At 38.6% G+C, this 19,193-nt stretch overlaps 1 protein-coding gene across 1 annotated transcript; it reads right to left on the bottom strand.

Annotated features, from left to right (window-relative positions):
• Positions 1–512: 512 nt before the first annotated feature.
• Positions 513–18,938, bottom strand: CLRN3 (clarin 3). Its single transcript, XM_050959749.1, has 3 exons — positions 18,710–18,938; positions 8,021–8,200; positions 513–1,595 (listed from the first exon to the last, which is right to left on the bottom strand). The coding sequence occupies exons 1-3, from the start codon at positions 18,936–18,938 to the stop codon at positions 1,321–1,323; spliced, it is 684 nt and encodes a 227-aa protein (XP_050815706.1). The 3' UTR covers positions 513–1,320.
• Positions 18,939–19,193: the final 255 nt, after the last annotated feature.

Genomic DNA, 19,193 nt, shown 5'->3' with positions numbered 1-19,193 from the left:
CTCCCACCCTCAGCTCAGTGCAGGGAGAGGAAGAGAATGGGCCAGAACCAGGGAGAAGGTAGGTACCCACTGTATGTGGGCAGGGCCAGAACCCCAGACCAGCAGCAAGCTGAGCGGGTCCAGCAGCTGGGATCCTGGCTGGCAGGAGCCAGTGGATGGAACCTCTGAGCGGCAGTGAGCTGAGCCGCTCTGCCCACTGCCGGTCTAGGGTCCCAGCTGCCATCCCCGCACAGCCTGCTACTGGTCTGGGGTCCCGGCTGCCAGCCCTGCACAGCCCGCTGCCAGTCTGGGGTTCTGGCTGTCTGACCCTTGCCAGCTGGGGTCCCAGCCGCAGGCCCTGCTCAGCCCTCTGCCGGCCTAGGTGAACAGAACCCCAGACCAGCAGCAGGCTGAGTGAGCCGGTGGCATAAGAGCAACATTTTAATTTAATTTTAAATGAAGCTTCTTAAACATTTTGAAAACCTTGTTTATTTTAGAATACAACACTAGTTTAGTTATATAGACTTCTGGAGAGAGACCTTCTAAAAAACATTAAAATTTATTACCGGCAGGTGAAACATTACATTAAAGTGAATAAATGAAGACTCAGCATACCACTTCTGAAAGGTTGCCGACCCCTGCTTCAGGCCACCCTGATCCTGGGGCTGATTCAGCCCTCACTGCAAGTTAAACAGCCCCTAGTGGGCCATTCTGCAGCCAAGAAAAGCCAGACTGCAAGAGGTGGAAACTGGCTATGCTGAATGATGCATAGATGGGGAGAGAAGGGCTGCAATAGGATTTTCTTGGGTGCAGAATGGGGTAGGACTGAAGGAGCAGCGGCAGGAAGATGGAATGTTTCCTTGCATTCACTTTTCAAATCTGTGTCCTACTGCCCATTACACTTTGGTGTTGCCCACTCAGCCAGTAGCAGTGCAGTGGGGATCCCCTCAAAACTCAATTCTGGATTGTGTTCTGTCCATTGAGAGGTCCTAGTCTTTACTGTGCTGTATCTTACCTTCACATACGGACTCCTCCAGGGAGGAGACAGGAAGGTGAGCTATGCAAAGCTCATTCTTAAAGGGCCCTCAGACAAATGGTGCACGTTGGGATCATTATACAACTTCATTTAATGGATGCCCTTATCAATAAATAATTTGATATGGCAATACAGATCTAAAATGATGAAGATGAATTCAATCAGTACTAAAGATAGGCATACAGCACAATGAACGACTGAAGTGAGCAACAATATACATTCGGAGTTTAAATTATCAGTCATGATTGGCCACATTAATGTGCCATTTTCTTCCACATCACCTTTAAATGAAACAACTGGTTTCACTAAAATAAAATACCATCTTTTGGTGCATTTTCAATGGGTCTCTCTTGTTCCTTTCTTTTGGAATACCTTGCACGGTGATAGAAGATGATGATGATGATAGTTGCAACATTCAAAAGAATGATAAGAAGCATGAGCCAGTATGAATATTCATAATTGTTTCTGGAGTTTTTATATTGACTTGAAGAAAACACACAGTTTAAAGCCAACTCTACAGACAGTTTGTTTGCCTCTACGTTCACTGTAAACAATATCATGGTTAGAAGAACGAAGATGCCTAGAAAATAGGAATACAATGTTACAAATAGCATTGTGATATTAGTGATATTATATGAGTACACTTATGCAAATATAACAGTTCTAATATCTATTTCATTCTAGGCATTTCAACCAATTGGAAGAAAAATCTGGAGTTTCCTATAAATAAAATATTCTGGGAAGCTATTTAAAGAATTTACTGTACCCTAGCTGACAACTGGTGTGCAATGTTTTGTGTACCTACATCTGAGTCCAACTCAACTCCTATTAAAGCCAATGGAAGGATTCCCCTTGACTTCAGTTGGAGTAAAGCCATCTAAGGGGAAAGTTGTGCTGTTGGATGCACAGCAGAGGTGTGCATAGTATATTCTCCACTTGACCCATATACAGGAATCCTATTGACACCAATAGGTATTTGCATGTTATACATAATAGAGATCTTACCAAAGCTGAACTGTCAATTGCAGTATATAAAAACATAAGAATGGCCCTACTAGGTCAGACCAAAGGTCCATCTAACCCACTGTCCTGTCTTCTGACAGTGGCTAGTACCAGGTGCCCCAGAGGGAATGAACAGAACAGCGAATCATCAAGTGATCCATCCCCTGTCACTCATTCCCAGCTTCTGGCAAATAGCCATTGATGGACCTATCCTCCATGAATTTATCTAGTTCTTTTTTGAACCCTCTTATGGTCTTGGCTTTCGCATCATCCTCTGGCAAGGAGTTCCACAGGTTGACTGTGCGTTGTGTGAAGAAATACTTCCTTTTATTTGTTTTAAACCTGCTGCCTATTAATTTCATTTGGTGACCCCTGGTTTATGTTTTATGAGAAGTAGTAAACAACACTTCCTTATCTACTTTCTCTACACCAGTCATGATTTTATAGAACTCATATCTCCCCTTAGCCATCTCTTTTCCAAGATGAAAAGTTCCAGTCTGATTAATCTCTCCTCATACAGAAGCCATTCCATACCCCTAATAATTTTTGTTGCCCTTTTCAGAACCTTTTCCAATTCCAATATATCTTTTTTGAGATGGGGCAACCACATCTGCACACAGTATTCAAGATGTGGGTGTACTATGGATTTATATAGAGGCAACATGATATTTTCTGTCCTATTATCTATCCCTTTCTTAATTATTCCCAGCATTCTGTTTGCTTTTTTGACTGCCGCTGCACATTGAGTGGATGTTTTCAGAGAACTATCCACAATGACTCCAAGATCTCTTTCTTGAGTGGTAACAGCTAATTTAGATCCCATCATGTTATATGTATAGTTGGGATTATGCTTTCCAATGTGCATTACTTTGCATTTATCAACATTAAGATTCATCTGCCATTTTGTTGCGCAGTCACTCAGTTTTGAGAGATCCTTTTGTAGCTCTTTGCAGACTGCCTGGGTCTTAACTATCTTTAGTATTTTTGTATCCTCTGCAAATTTTGCCACCTTACTGTTTATCCCTTTTTCCAGATCATTTATGAATATGTTTAATAGGATTGGTCCCAGAACAGACCCCCGGGGGACACCACTATTTATCGCTCTCCATTCTGAAAACTGACCATTTATACCTACCCTTTGTTTTCTATCTTTTAACCAGTTACCAATCCATGAGATGACCTTCCCTCTTATCCCATGGCAGTTTACTTTGGTGAGGGACTTTGTCAAAAGCTTTCTGAAAATCTAAGTACACATATCCACTGGATCCCCCTTGTCCACATGCTTATTGACTCCCTCAAAGAATTCTAGTAGATTGGCAAGGCATAATTTCCCTTTACTAAAACCACATTGACACTTCCTCCACAAATTATGTTCATCTATATGTCTGACAATATTGTTCTTTATTATAGTTTCAACCAGTTTGCCCAGTACTGAAGTCAGGCTTACAGGCCTGTAAATGCCAGAATCACCTCTGGCCCTTTTTAAAAATTGGCATCACATTAGCTATCCTCAAGTCATCTGGTACAGAAGCTGATTTAAATGATAGGTTACAGACTACAGTTAGTAGTTCCGCAATTTCACATTTGAGTTCCTTCAGAACTCTTGGGTGAATACTATCTGGTCCTGGTGACTTATTGCTGTTTAATTTATCAGTTTGTTCCAAAACTTCCTCTAATGACACCTCAGTCTGGGACAGTTTCTCAGATCTGCCACCTAAAAGGAATGGCTCAGCTTTGGGAATCTCCCTCACATCCTCAGCCGTGAAGACTGATGCAAAAAATTCAGTTAGTTTTGCCGTAATGGCCTTATCGTACCTGAGTGCTCCTATAGCAATTCGATCATCCAGTGGCCTCACTGGTTAATTAGCAGGCTTCCTGTTTCTGATGTACTTAAAAAAATTTTGCTATTACTTTTTGAGTCTTTGGCTAACTGTTCCTCAAATTCTTTTTTAGCCTTCCTAATTGTATTTTTACACTTCATTTGCCAGTGTGTATGCTCCTTTCTATTTTCCTCACTAGGATTTAACTTCCACTTTTTAAAGGATGCCTTTTTGCCTCTCCCTGCTTCTTCTACTTTGTTGTTTAGCCAGAGTGGCTCTTTTTTGGTTCTCTTACTATGTTTTTTTTAATTTGGGCTATACGTTTAAGTTGAGCCTCTATTATGGTGTTCTTAAAAATTTTCCATGCAGCTTGCAGAGATTTCACTTTTCGCACTGTACCTTTTAATTTCTGTTTAACTAACCTTCTCATTTTTGTGTAGTTCCCATTTCTGACATTAAATGCTACAGTATTTGGCCGCTGTGATGTTTTCCTGCCACAGGAATATTAAATTTAATTATATTCTGGTCATTATTACCAAGCAGTCCAGCTATATTCATCTCTTGGACCAGATCCTGTGCTCCACTTAGGACTAGATCTCCTCTGGTGAGTTCCAGGACCAGCTGCTCCAAGAAGCAGGCATTTAAGGTGTCAAGAAACTTTATCTCTGCATCCCGTCTTGAGGTGACATGTACCCACTCAATATGGGGATAATTGAAATCCCCCATTATTTTTATTATTGAGGTTTTTATTTTAATAGCCTCTCTAATCTCCCTGAGTATTTCACAGTCACTATCGCCATCCTGGTCAGGTGGTTGGTAACATATCCTTACCACTATATTCTTCTTATTAGAGCATGGAATTTCTATCCATAAAGATTCTATGGTATAGTTTGATTCATATACAATTTTTACTTCATTTGATTCTATGCTTTCTTTCGCATATAATGCCACTCCCCCACCAGCATGACCTGTTCTGTCCTTCTGATATATTTTGTATCCTGGTATTACTGTATCCCATTGATTATCCTCATTCCACCAAGTTTCTGTGATGCCTATTATATCAATATCCTCATTTAATACGAGGCATTCTAGTTCATCCATTTTATTATTTAGACTTCTAGCATTGGTATATGAGCACGTTAAAAGCTTGTCTCCTTTAAGCTGTCTGCCATAATACAATGTAACTGAATGGGACTCTTTATTTGACTGTTTCTGACCAGACGTTGCCTGTATTTTATCATTTTCCATCCTCTCCTCCTCACTAGGACATAGAGATTCTCTATTAATAGATCTTCCCCTAAGGATGTCCGAACCATGTGCTTCTCCGCACCTGTCAGCTTTCCTCCAGCCCTTAGTTTAAAACTGCACTACGACCTTATAACATAAATATAAAATATAACATTTTGTCCCTGAAAATGAGCACTTTCCTAATTACTACTTCTGCATTTCTATCTCCTCTGACCTTGCTAAACTTGCTCTGGCTGGCCCTACATGCTCGCATGTGCATAAACAATGGGCTGAAGCTCCCTTAAGATAGGTTGTGTTTTTTTATTTTTTTCCTGAGAGTGGGTTTTTGGAACTTGGGGTAATTAATATGAAAATTAAGAACCTTCAAGGAACCTTCATATTATGTTCTTTCCTGAATATGACTACATTTAAAATGTCAGATCCTCAGCAAATTTAAATTAGTGGCACTCCATTGACTTCAATGGAGTTATGCTGTCTAACACCAATTGAGGATTTGGCCCCAAATCTGTAGTGCTTTTGAAATATTCCATTCCAGCCTACACTGGTTCAAAAGGCTATCTGGAGGTAAACCAAGAACAGAGGCATCCAAAATGACATGAAATTATTTTGAAGGATGAGCTGCCTAATGGAAGATACTCTATAAACAGATATTTTTTTCAAGAAATTCGCCAAGTCCAGAATCTACTTTTAGGGGAAGCAGAACCCTATTAACCTACACACTCACTCGTATTACAGCTGCAAGATCAGAAGAGTACCAATGTACATTTAAGGAAGTCAGAGGCAACCCTAACAGGTGAATGAAGGGTTATGCCTCTAGGGATTCTTTGAGTTCAGATGTCTACCATCTCATGGAGTCTCTGCTCAGGGCCGACTCCAGGCACCAGCTTATCAAGCAGGTGCTTTGGGCAACCACTCCAGAGCGGGGCGGCGCTTTCAAATATTCGGTGGTGGGTCCCTCACTCCCGCTCGGAGCGAAGACCCTCCCGCTGAATTGCCGCAGAGCGCGATCGTGGCTTTTTGTTCTTTTTTTTTTTTTTTGCTGCTTGGGGCGGCAAAACCCCTGGAGCCAGCCCTGTCTCTGCTTATTTTTCAGCTTAGGAAATATTTTATATAGTTTTAGTTTATTTTGATTTGTGAAAGCATTTTTCTCATAGTGAAGGAAACATGTTTTACCACAACATTTCCACCATCTTAAGTTCCCCATTTCATTCTTTTGATTTTAAATTTTAGTGTACAGGGGCAGTCACCTCTGGAGTGCCTCCAACTGGTCCTTTTCTTGCCCCGGATGCCTTTGCAGGCTGCCAGCCAACCTTGTTGGATCTTCAATGGCTTGGCACTCCAGCCAAGTCACGAAGTACAAATGAACCCATTCCAAAGTGTTAAAGAGTCTAATAAATAATCTCTCTGCCATCACTAGGGTCTTCAGCCCCAGCTCTGAGCCCTTTTAAATTCAGCCCTCTGTTCAGACTTGTAAATAAGCCCTGTCCCCTTCTTAAGGTTACACCACTTTACTTCTGGCTGGTAGGGGAATCCAACCCACCCACTACTCCAAGTCCCAACCCAGGCACCATATACACAGCAGTCATGTACTGGTTACTTCAATCCTTTGCTGCTATTTCCCTGAGCCTCTTCCTACTGGGCCCTTATATCTCCAGCCGTATCTCAGGGCTAACTTCCTCAGGTCCTTTTCTCTCTGCAATCCCAGCTGTATAAGCTCAGCGACCCATAAGCACTGTCTGAATGTCAGACTCTTTTGGCCAGCGAGGGGCACCCTTCTTCACTCCGTTGGTCCCAGCTAAACTGCTAAGGCCAGGCAGCTTCTTTGTATCTGAACCAGCAGGGCCCTAACTAGCTGTTGCTACCCCCTCTAGCCATTCAAGGACCAGGTCTCTGTGGTTTCTTAATGATCCCCTAGGCAAGTTTGGAGGACCCATTTTTGTTGCTCTTCTCCTCACAGCTTCCCATTTCTTGAGACAGGGTGTATTAGGACCATAAGGCCCACAGCAAGTCTGATACTTCCTGTCACATTTAGCTATTTCACTTATATGTTTGAGTTATGACTTTTCTCAGACATGAGTGAAATTAACGACACTCAGCACACACTGAACTGGACACAAGGGTCCAGATTTTTAAAAGGTATCTAGGTGCACAAAGATGTAGATAGGTACCTAGTGGGATTTCCAAAAGCACATAGGTGCCCAAATACCTTCACAAATTTAGTCCTTAGTCACTTCCAATATCTGCATTTTCCTGCATGTCTGCCTTGATTTCAGTAGTTCGAGAAGGGTCAGCTTCAGACCTCTGCTGTGGTGTGCATGCATTTAATTGCATTAAATTATGTTGTAAGTGGCTACCTCTGTTTTTTCATTTTTATTATTGCAATCAATGCACCCAGGAACTTACTGAATGATGGATTTATTTAAAATAATCATTACAATTTAATTGCTGTCTGAAGGAACAAGGTGCTCAGATTCCATGGTCACAGGAATGGCATAAAACGTGAATAAAATAAAATTCTTTCAAATGTTGCTGGTCTGTGATATTTTCATAGTCCTTCCATAACCATTAAATTCATAGACATGCAGTCCTTACATCTTAATAGTGAGAAGATAATGCTGACTTGCTGTCACTCCTGATAAGTGCCATAGCCCTTGCTAGAGATTAGAAGTCTACCCTTTATATATATTTGTTCTATGTATATAATCATTTAGAAATGGGTTGGTGTATATGCATGCATGTGTAAATGAGAATCAAGTCCTATAATGGATGCATGCACACACATTCTCTCTCTCACTTACACACACACCCCTCTTTGCTTTGCCAGAGTGGTGTTAATGGGCCTTAGTGTACATGACAATCAGGCACTCTCTCTGCATGTACTATATAATTTCTTTATCTAGCTACCTAAATAGAATAGCATGCATTACATACTTACCACTCAGGGAATTCCATGTATAGACTCCAATGGGTCCCAAAAATGTCTGGTAGGGATTAGTTATGGTGTTGCAGCATGTAAATCCACAACTCATAAGAGAGCTAAGCAAACTGAGAACCAGGAGCAAGATAATCACAACGTTCAAACTTTTCATTTCTGCCTTTTCCAGCTTCGCTGTCACTGAAATATGATAGCTCAGTGTTAATACCAGATCCAGTACTTGCTATTAATAAAAGTCAAGTTTTGCTCAAAATACAAAACTGATTGTGAGCATATACTTATAGCCACCTAAGTCCCAAAGATCTGTTTGTGAATGGAAACCTGGGGCACAGTTGGGCTTTGAGCTTGGGCAGTTGGGCCTTGATACATTTGAGGATCTGGGCCTTCGTTATTACTTTATATGTGTAGATTGCTGTGTCTATTATTTTTCTCCCTTCCATAAAATGCTTCTAATTTGTCAATATCGTTCTGGTAATAAGATGCTTAGATCTGAACACATTATTCCAGGTGCAGTCACAGTAGGTCTATATTGAGAATAGGGTAACATTGTACCTGAATATTTTATTTATTTACTTATTTTGATTTAAATAATATTAAAAAGACACTTATACAAGGCTCTAGGTGCCTTTACACATAATTAGTATAACAACAAAACTAGAGCCACATTAGAACAATCATTCAAACAGGAACTGTGCCAATTAGCATGCACAGAAAAAACTCATTTCTACCCCTTCTTGGGATACAACACATTATTGTAAAGTATTGAGTTTACTGTCTATAACTAGAGAAATCATAACAGTAATCAGGCCTCCACTATGTTTCTTTTAAAATAGATTATTGAAAATAAACAGGAAAGGAAACTGCTGTCTCCTGTTTTACATGTTACTCTCGGGATCTGAGGGTACTTGATACCATAAGTCAATTTTTGGAAACTTTGTTCTATGTAACAGCAGATGAGATCCTATTATGTAAACTGTATACAAATGTAAGTAATTCTGCTTGAAATAAATAGGAAAAGACTCAGGAGGTGGACATTTCACAAAGCTGAAGTGAAGCAAGTGCTACCTCAGCTTTATTATGACCTCATTATGCATATAGCTTTATTACTAATATTTGTCTATTTCACAAAACAAGTCTGGGTCTGCATCAGATAAGATCAGTCCATTCTTCTCTGCCAACCTTACTTTAACCTGTTCGCTCAAGTTTAACTAATCATGAGAGAGTCTTTTTGTATGTCTGGACCACTCTACTCCCTGACCACGAGCAATTGATCTTATTCAGGCAAACTGCAATCCCAAGTTAGCAGATACAATATATCTGCATACTGGTGCAGTGTATTTACACACACTAATTAGCATGTCCCATCCAGCATAGGATTTTTTTTTTTAAAAAAGGTTTTTAGGTAATATGTTATAAGTTGTCTTTCTAGTGTTTGTAATATTTTGTTGGAGGCCAGAATAAAATCCCGTACTTCACAGCTGGAACCAGCAAAAGTAATCTGCAAAAGCAGATTTTATTGAAAATAATCAGTATGACTCTACATTTAAATGAAACCCTCTGTGCATTTACAGTGCAAAACACTCCACACACGAAGGCCATGGATATTTGCCCCCACAACCCTACCTGGCCTTTCCTACATCTATTTGCTTATTTTATTGTTACCACAGGATAGGTCAAGTTTTGGACTATATTAAGACTGTATTGGCTCTAAGACCCCATTAAATGCTCAAACTCTCATTGACTTCAGAAGGAACAAGTTTAGGCTACTGCCCTTGGTGTCTTCAATCTCCAGTGCTATCAGTTTGACACCTTTCACAAGTTCTACATTCATTTAAAAATGTATATTATATATTATAACTTTTTAAAAAGTACAGTACAATATAATCTAACCCAATGTGATACATCCCCATGAGGCATCACAGAACATCTGTCTGCATGAAAATTGATGATCAGTTAAGTCAATTCTAGCAACACTACTTTTCAAGTGCTTGTCAAGAGTTTTTGTAGGATATTGGAAAAATAATAAAAGTTCCTCCAATTATGTCACTTCCTGTTTCTTAGTAAAGTTAGTTCAAGGCTGGCAGGTATGTATGCCCCACCCTGCAACTTCTTCACAAAATAAATGGCCCTAAAAATGGCCCAAGTTTGCTTTCAGATTGAAAACAAGCCAAGCCACTGACAAAACACTTCCCACCTAGTATTAGCTGAACAGAACTGTTCCGGTGTCCCCACCATAGGTAAATAATCAAAACACAAACTCTGCTTATACTTTGGTAGATACACAAATGTTCTGAGGTGACTAACAGCTTCTGAATTTTTGCCAGATCATTCTGCCAGCTCATGAAAGTATAAAGTACTTGAATTACCCAATATAAATCATTAGCAGCTTGTTAGTAGGCTGCTGTTACCTTGGTCAAGTTTTTTGTGTTCTGTACTGTTAACTGCCAAAATGTAAAACAGAAAATCCAATATATCTTTCAGTGAGTAAATAAATAAATTGCGAGGTTTGTCATTGTAAAGGTCTTTGTTAGTCTGTTTGTAAGGCTACTAATTAACTAACTTTTTAAAAACAATCACAGTGCTGTTGCCAGCAAATTCCTTAGATCCCAAGAACAGTCTTACAAGGGCAAAATTCTCCTTTCTAATTCACGTTGCAGATCTTTATAGCATGTTTCCCATTCCATTCCTCACACATGCCATGCATGGAGATCAATGGGAGTTCCACAAGAGAAACCAGCGCAGAATATGTCATAGATATCCATAGTGCACAAGATGCTTGCTATTAGTGAGAGGATGTGCTGTATATTTAAAAGTATGTTCATAACCCTTCCTAACAGATGTTTTATAAAACTTTTCAAAGAAAAAGCATACCTCTCCCTTCACATTTTCTTTGTGTACATTTGTATTACCATCCTTTTTATACACTGAAAAAATACAATCTTTCAGGATTCTGAAGCTAGACATATTTCCACTTTTACCTGGTAGCTAAATGACGACAAATAGTTTGTGCATTTTAAAATCCTTCTAGTTTTTAAATTGCTGTGAAGCAAATTGCTAGTCTCATAATATAAAGACACACGTAATAAAATGAATGACACATTGAAGTTGTTGGAATCTTTGCTTGGAAAGATTTTAAACGGTTGCTGGAAATTCAACACAACTATGCAAACAACTATGGAAGATATCAAATTCTGCCATTTAAAATAAAATCTTCACAATATGAAGAAGAAGGAAGTCAAGCTGAACAAGATCTGTTTCCCCAAGTATGCTGACCTGCTTTGCAAAAGGACCTTAGAAAAACTGAGGAGCCATCTCCTGCACCTTATATACGCCCCAAGGGTGCCATCTCAAACAAGCAATCATTGCATGCTCCCACACCCTAGAAGGAAAAAAATCAGTAAACCTACCTGGAGATCATGGAGGAAATCCAAAGCTATCAAATAAAACCCCTGATGACTGTCATTCAACACACAGACAAAAAGTGGAAGCAACTACAACCCCTCAACCAGCAGACTACTACCTCTAGGAAAACCATGACACCAGGGCCAGCATATGGACACTACATGACACCCAAGATCATCAACCTATCGAAAGTGAAGTATCTGTGTTCTCCAAGGGACTGAAATTCTGCCCCACCACAGAATTTGAGCATATGGAGAACTAGAAGAATTCTTCTGCCGACTCTGCCTCAAGGAATTCTTTCACAACAGAGGTGACATGAACCACATCTCCAATTACAGTCATAAGAAAAAAGAATTGTCTGACTGGATACCTCCCAGTGGACAAAACCACACAATGACTCATTACCCCAATTGCTTCAGGAAAAAAAATCAACAGTGAAACTGCCAACAAATATTTCATCCACCAGAATCTCTCTACAGTCCCCAAAATCCAACCAACCAGATAGTGCTCAAACCATCAGGAAAAGGGGGAGCCACTGCAGTCCTTAATCATGGTGATTACATCAACGAGGCCAACTGACAACTCTCTGACACCACCTATTATAAAGAATTCAAAGAAAATCCCACACAGGAATTTAAAGATACCATCAAATCTTTCCCCAAACAACTCCAAGAAAAAGTCTACAACCTCATCCTCCTGAACCCATCCCAGGGAACTTCTACATGCTTCCCAAGATACACAGATAAGGGAACCAAGGCAGACCCATCACATCTGGCTACACCACTCTTACCAAAGGAGTATCAGGACTCCTAGAAATCACGAGAACATAAGAATTGCCATACAGGGTCAGACCAAATGCCCATATAGCCCAGTATCCTTTCTTCCAACAGTGGCTGATGGCAGATACTTCAAAGGGAATGAACAGAATAGGACAATCTTCAAGTGATCCATCTCTTGTTGTTCAGTCCCAGCAACTGGCAGTCAGAGATCTAGGGACACCCAGAGCATGGGGTTGCACCCTGACCATTTTGGCTAAAAGCCATTGATAGATTTATTCTCCATGAATTTACTAAGACTTTTTTTTAGATCCATTTATAATTTTGGCCTTCACAACATCCCCTGGCAATGAGTTCCACAGGTTGACTGTTCATTGTGTGAAGAAGTACTTCCTTTTGTTTGTTTAAACCTACTGCCTGTTGATTTTATTAGGTGACCCCTGGTTCTTGTGTTATATGAAAGGGTCAATAACACTTCCTTATTCACTGTCTCTGCACCATTCATGATTTCATAGACTTCTATCATATCCTCCCCACCCTCTGTCTTATCTTTTCCACACTGAGTAGTCTGTCTTTTTAATCTCTCCTCATACGGAAGCTGTTCTATACCCTTAATCAATTTTGTTACCCTTCTCTGTAACTTGTCCATTTCTAATGTATCTCTTTTCAGATGGAGTGACCAGCACTGCATTCAGTATTCCCGATGGATTTACATAGTGGCTTTATAATCTTTTTTTGTCTTATTATCTACCCCCTTCCTAGTGGTTCCTAACATTTTGTTAGCTTTTTTGACTACGGCTGTACATTGAGCAGATGTTTTCAGAGTACTATCCACAATGACTCCAAGATCTCTTTTTTGGGTGGTAATAACTAATTTAGACCTCATTGTTTTGTACACATAATTGGGATCATATTTTCCAATGTGCACTAGTTTGCACATTGGTTACCTTCCTTCATCCTCAAACCACTCATCACCCAAAGAACCAGCCTCCTTTGAGATAGTAGTGACTTTCTCCAGAAACTCTGCAACATTAACAACCTCCCCCAGAACTCCACCCTTGCCTCCATGGATGTCACCTTCTTATATACCAACATCCCGCACCATGATGGAATCACTGCCTGCCTGAAACACCTACAAGATAATTTACAACATTCAGAAATCCACCGCAAAGACATTGTCAAACTCATCCATTTCATCTTCACCTACAACAACTTCACATTTAACAATACATACTTTGTCCAAACCATAGGAACAGCCCTGGATAGTAGGATGGCTCCTCAATATGCCAATGTCTCTTCCTGGATCCTCTTGAGGAAGAATTTCTGAAAAAATATACTATGAAATCAACTATATACCTGAGTGTAACAGGGTGCTGGCCAGGAGAGGCTGGCCAGCTCCCTGTTAGCCCCTCTCCAATTAAGGAGATTAGTTGGGGCTGTGAGCCTAATCAGCTAGCCAGCCATATAAAGCTGGCAAGGGGGGGGGACACAGGAAGGGGAGGAGCGTGTGGCTCTAGAGCCCTGCTAGCTGGGGAAGCTAGCAGTCCCTCAGGGTGTTGGCCTGAAGACAGTGTATATAGCAGGTGGTGAGAACTGGCACAAGAATAAAAGAGCACTGGTGCATACACTTTGAGTGGTCTCCGACTGAGTTTTGTGGAGGAGCCAGGAGGGCAGCGTTACACTGAGATACATTAATGATATTTTTTCCTCTGGACAGACAACCTAGCTTCCCTCATGGACTTTCACCACAACTTCACCTGCCATCCTACACTGGAACCAATATGAGATATAATCAAGCAATTACAATCCATACTTGATGGGGACCACATCTTGAAAGAAAATCTTTCCCAAACCGTCTCTTCTTGTCTTCAAACACCACCACAATCTCCCCAAGCTCTTTATCATTAGAAGAAATCTCTCCATATACCTCAAAGCGGCACCAGATCTTGCCAGAACAACACATGCAAAACTTGCAGATATATCTCCACTTCTATAATCACCAGTATTCTTCTCCCTCCCCCTGCAACACACCTTTCAAAATCCATGGGTTCTACACATGCCTATCACACATGGTGTACCTCATCCAGTGCACCAAATGCACCGACAACTATGTGGTGTGGGTGAAACCAGACAATTGTTATACTCTCAAGTGAACTAACAGAAAAATAATACCAACAAAAATCACCCATGCATGAACAAAATGATCACTCCATATGTAACCCTCAGTCCTCATTCTCAAAGGAAACCTGCACAACACCTTCAAGAAATGAGCCTGGGAACTGAAATTCATAACTCTGCTAGATGCTAAAAACTATGGACTTAATATAGACAATGATTTTATGGCTTATTACAATTTGTAACACCCTTGACCGCTTACTAAGCCTTAATTGCTCACTTCATTTTAGTAGTTTCCTATAGCACATGGAGACCCTTATGCTTAACCATCTGTCCCAACTTGTATTTAGCTCAGACACTCTGGTTAGCTTCCCCAGACATGAAGAAGAGCTTTCTCAAGCTCAAAAACTCATCCCTTCCACCAAGAGAAGTTAGTTCAATAAAAGATATCACTGCTCTTGAGGTTACCTTTTTTTTTCAACGAAAGGTGCATTACTTGTACTGTGAAGTCTATTTTCTCACATAAATGTGGCCTTTTAAGAGCCTCTTTCTTTTCACTGATGGGGAGGGGGGCATGGAATGCAGCCTTTGCTAAAATGGCAAAAGAACTCTCTTCAACATCCGCTATTCCATTAGCCTAAGGATATGACTACTCCTCAAGGCCCTTGGATGGAGGACACTGTACTGGAATGGAATGTTCTGACTTTTGTGGCCTAACTTTTTTGATAATCATTTTAACAGATGAAGTTAATCTTTCACAGAAGTGTATGTATGTTTGAAAATTTGTAGAATTGTATACAATAAACTTTAACAAATAAATAATAATATACACTACAGACCCTAAGAATTACTTTACAACAAGTGCACTCTATACTGACTTTATTCCTAGAGGAATTTATTTGAGGGAATTTTTAATTGAAATAAAATTATATTTAGATTAGTCTTGAAACATATCTTCATCTATATAATAAAAATCTCACTTAAAGTAGCTTTCATGGCCAGAATAAACTCTGGGTCTTTTCAAATTTAAATATCTCAGGCATTCTTATTTTTCAATAAATATGAATAACTATTGTGGTAAGCTAATCATTTAGTAATGTCGTATTTTAAATCTCACTTCTACTTTAATTAGAGAAGAACAAAACAGGGTCGCAAATCTCTCTCTCTCTCTCTCTCTCTCAAGTGAAGGGTCAAATCCTACTTGCCCTACCCATACAAGAATTCTGTGACTGATTTTCATTTTATAATAGCATCCAAATGCCATCATCAGAACTGAGGCTCCATTGTGCTAGCTGCTGTAAAAACACAAAGATGAGGTGCATACCCTGAACTGCTTCCAATCTAAGGCCCTGATTCTTCAGTGAGCTCTGTATGGGTAGACTCCTGTGCTCACATGGAGTCCCACTGAAGTCAACAAAGGTCTATCCGCATGGAGCTAGGATGAGGACCTACGTCAGTCAGTGTGAGAGGGATACAGTTAAATGTAAACAACTTTTGTATAAAAAAAATTTGAAATTAAAATAATATTTTAACTAGATAAATATAAGGCTGATCTGTCCCCAAAAACCTTTGTTCTAACTGAAATTGTTTTAAACAAATGATACCAAACGATGTCACTATTTTCATTTATTAAATTTTTAAGATATTCTACTACTAACACTCAATTGTTTTTTTTTCATTGTAATGTGATCCTTATAACTTGCATTGAAATAACTTTGCCATCCTCATAATTTGATAATATGCTGTTATCATAGATACTCAGCCAAAGGTGACTTCAGTGCAGTTACACCATATAGAAAGTCTCTTGTCAATGTTACATACTGTTGTGGTCTTGGTAATGTGTTGGCATTGAGTATGGGTAGAGTCTTCTTACTAAACTCAGAAAATAATATGTTAAGTGTGAAAAATAAATTATCCTGATCATTATTTCCTAGACCTAGGATGGGGTCCTGTCTGGGTCAGTTTTGTTTGTTTGTGGCATCATGGTCTTTGTCAAAACTATGATATATAAAATAATCTATAAAATATATATCTCGTCTGCTAATTGTTTTAAACCATTCTTCTCTGACTTTAATAGGTTTTGTGGCTTGCTTCTCTTCTCTTGTTCAAATGAGTACATCACAATAGCTCATTTTTGAAGTCAATGGAGTAACACTGGTATAAAAAATCCAGTGTAAGGCCCTGATCCTTGCAAACACTTACGTACATGCCTACCTTTTGTGCAGAGTGCTTCCACTGATGTCAATAGAACTACTCACAGTGCATAAAGTTAAGTGTGTAAGCCTAAGCAGAAATGGTACCTAACTGAGGTCTTATTTATGACTCTTATTTATGCTGCACCATTTTACTATGTCCACTTTGCTTTTTCTACTATATTTTTTCTAATATTTATTTGTCTTATATTTATAGCATCTTTCTTCATGGTTCCCCTAGGTAAAACTTCATCCTTCATTGTTTTTCCCTCTTTCCTCATTTCCCCCTCTTCTTGTCTATATGTAGACTTGGAAGGATCAGATTTTTATCAGTAAATTTAGTAATCTTTAATTTCACCAAGCATACACAAACCGATGAAAAAATATTTCCACCAATAACTGAAATATGTATAGGCAAAGTAAGAAAAATACTGGTTAAGAACTTGCTAGAGGTTGATTTAAGGGTATTTACTTTGTATTTTTGGACATATGATATCGACAATATGTGTTCAAACAGTATAAAGCTTTAACTTTTTGAATTTTAACATCTACTGTAATTAAATAATTCTCCGACACCCCCAATAATTTTCCACAACTGTGAAAACATAATGGAAAAAATTGAAAATATTCTTAAAAATAAACATCCAAATTATCCAACAAAATTATAACAATATAAAAATTGAATTCTGCCAAGCCTATCTGAATTCTCTCTCTCCTTTTTTGGTACCTCTCACTTTTTCTGCTTTCTCTTCTGCTTTTTGCCTGTCCTCCTCCTCCTGTCCTATGGTACATTTACTAGTGAGAATAAATATGAAGAACTGAAGATACAGAAAAATCAGACTTGTATATAAGTGTAGAGTTCAGCTCTACATCTATTGGACATTTTTAGATGTGGTAAAGTCTAATATGTGTCTGGGTGGAAAAACACAACTTATTCTAATTCCCTGAGTTGTTTTGGAAATCTCATATCATAGTTTATCAAAGTGGAATGTTTAAAGGCACCCTTTGGTAGTCTCATGGAGCAACATCACTATCAAAGGTCTATGTCAAACTCACATTGCCAGGTACATTCCATAGTGTGATGTTAGTCAAAAAGGAATTGCTAGTATTAGATAGCTACAGTAACATGAAAACATAAAAGATTTTAAAAATACTAGTTTATATGTTGAATGGACTGACTCCATTATTTACATGTTAAAAGGAAGGAGCCTTAAAAGAAAAGGCTACACGAGAATATTATCCATTAATAATATTTCCCCCCGCAATACCTAACTAAAATGACAATCAATTTATACAAATTTTGCTAAAATATTTATATTGGCATTGATAGGCTGTAAATATTTAAAACATTTAACATAAAACTTGTGACAATCATGTTTTAGAATAAAATTACTGTTTTAAACCTAGCATTTTGGTCAGAACACTGTATGTATTTTGTGTTTTATGTAAAAACAATATGTAAAACATAATTGTCTGTTCCAGGCATTTTTCTCTCTTTAGTTTTTGTATTTATTTATCGATACTATTTATTATGTATATATCCAGTGCTCTAGATTTTTCCCTGTCAGTAATCACATAGGGTGTGATCTTGTGAATGAGAGTTGAGCAGGTAACAAACTTTCTATATAAATTTTTTGAAATAGCAAACCATGAATTTCACCTTAATAATCAGGAGAAAAAAAGAAAAAACTTAGAGGCTAGGATAGGTAATCATTATTTAAATCACAATAAATACAAAGACAATATGTCATTCCTAATCAGCAACACTGTATTATCTTTTAGGTTTGAAATAATTTATAATAAAATGAGCAGTAACTACTTTTCTGCTATTGACTAAAAGCTTTTGCAAACTTAGACTTGCTGTTTTTAATACATCTGTTTCCCTTTTACCGTGATACTTCCCACAGACAAAGCTATGAACTAACAAGATCCTGGATAATGTGAACGGCTTTCTGTTTGCAAATATATTGCTGCTATTATATGCTGTACAATAGTACAGCATATAATAGCAGCTTGTTTTTACAACGCTCCTAAATCCCATAATGTTAGTATGTAAATACTCTTGTCTTCAATAAAAATATTATATGTATAAACAGTATAAACAAATAAAAGACATGAACTGCTCTTCACAGAATCTGCTGAAATGAAATGTATCAAGGTAAGACAACATAACAGTATCCATTTATATTCACTATAGTAATTACCTTGGAAATCTTTTGCTGGCGTTTCAAGGCCACCAATCACCTTCTTTGAACACACACCTTCAAAAACCCCATATGTGACGGTTATAATAGCACTTGAATTTCCTTCGGTAAAGTTAACATTACTCGAGACCCAGTTTTTGTTTGCAAGAACAAGGCAGACTATCACGAAAGACCAAATACTAGTAAAAAAGGCAGATGCAAACATCAGTGTTTTTCTTCTGGATGGCATTTTATCAGAGAGATGTGTTTTCTTGTAGTGCAGGTTATACTTTTCTTGTTTCTTTAGTCTTGTTAATGAGAGATCCAAGCTGGAAGACACTGTTCCCTGCTGTTAGAGATTGTAAACCTAGTTTTGTATTCGTAAAAAATTATGCCAGTAAACTTTGAACTAACAGCAGTGGTAACAAAGTTGTAAAATAACTGAACTTTGGTCTAGAGAAAAGATGTTGCCATAGTTACAACCATACTAGGCTAACAAAGGACA

Source organism: Gopherus flavomarginatus, chromosome 6, assembly GCF_025201925.1.
Source record: "Gopherus flavomarginatus isolate rGopFla2 chromosome 6, rGopFla2.mat.asm, whole genome shotgun sequence".
In the NCBI taxonomy this organism is placed as follows: Eukaryota; Metazoa; Chordata; order Testudines; family Testudinidae; genus Gopherus; species Gopherus flavomarginatus.
This window is presented reverse-complemented; position numbering and strand designations above follow the sequence as displayed.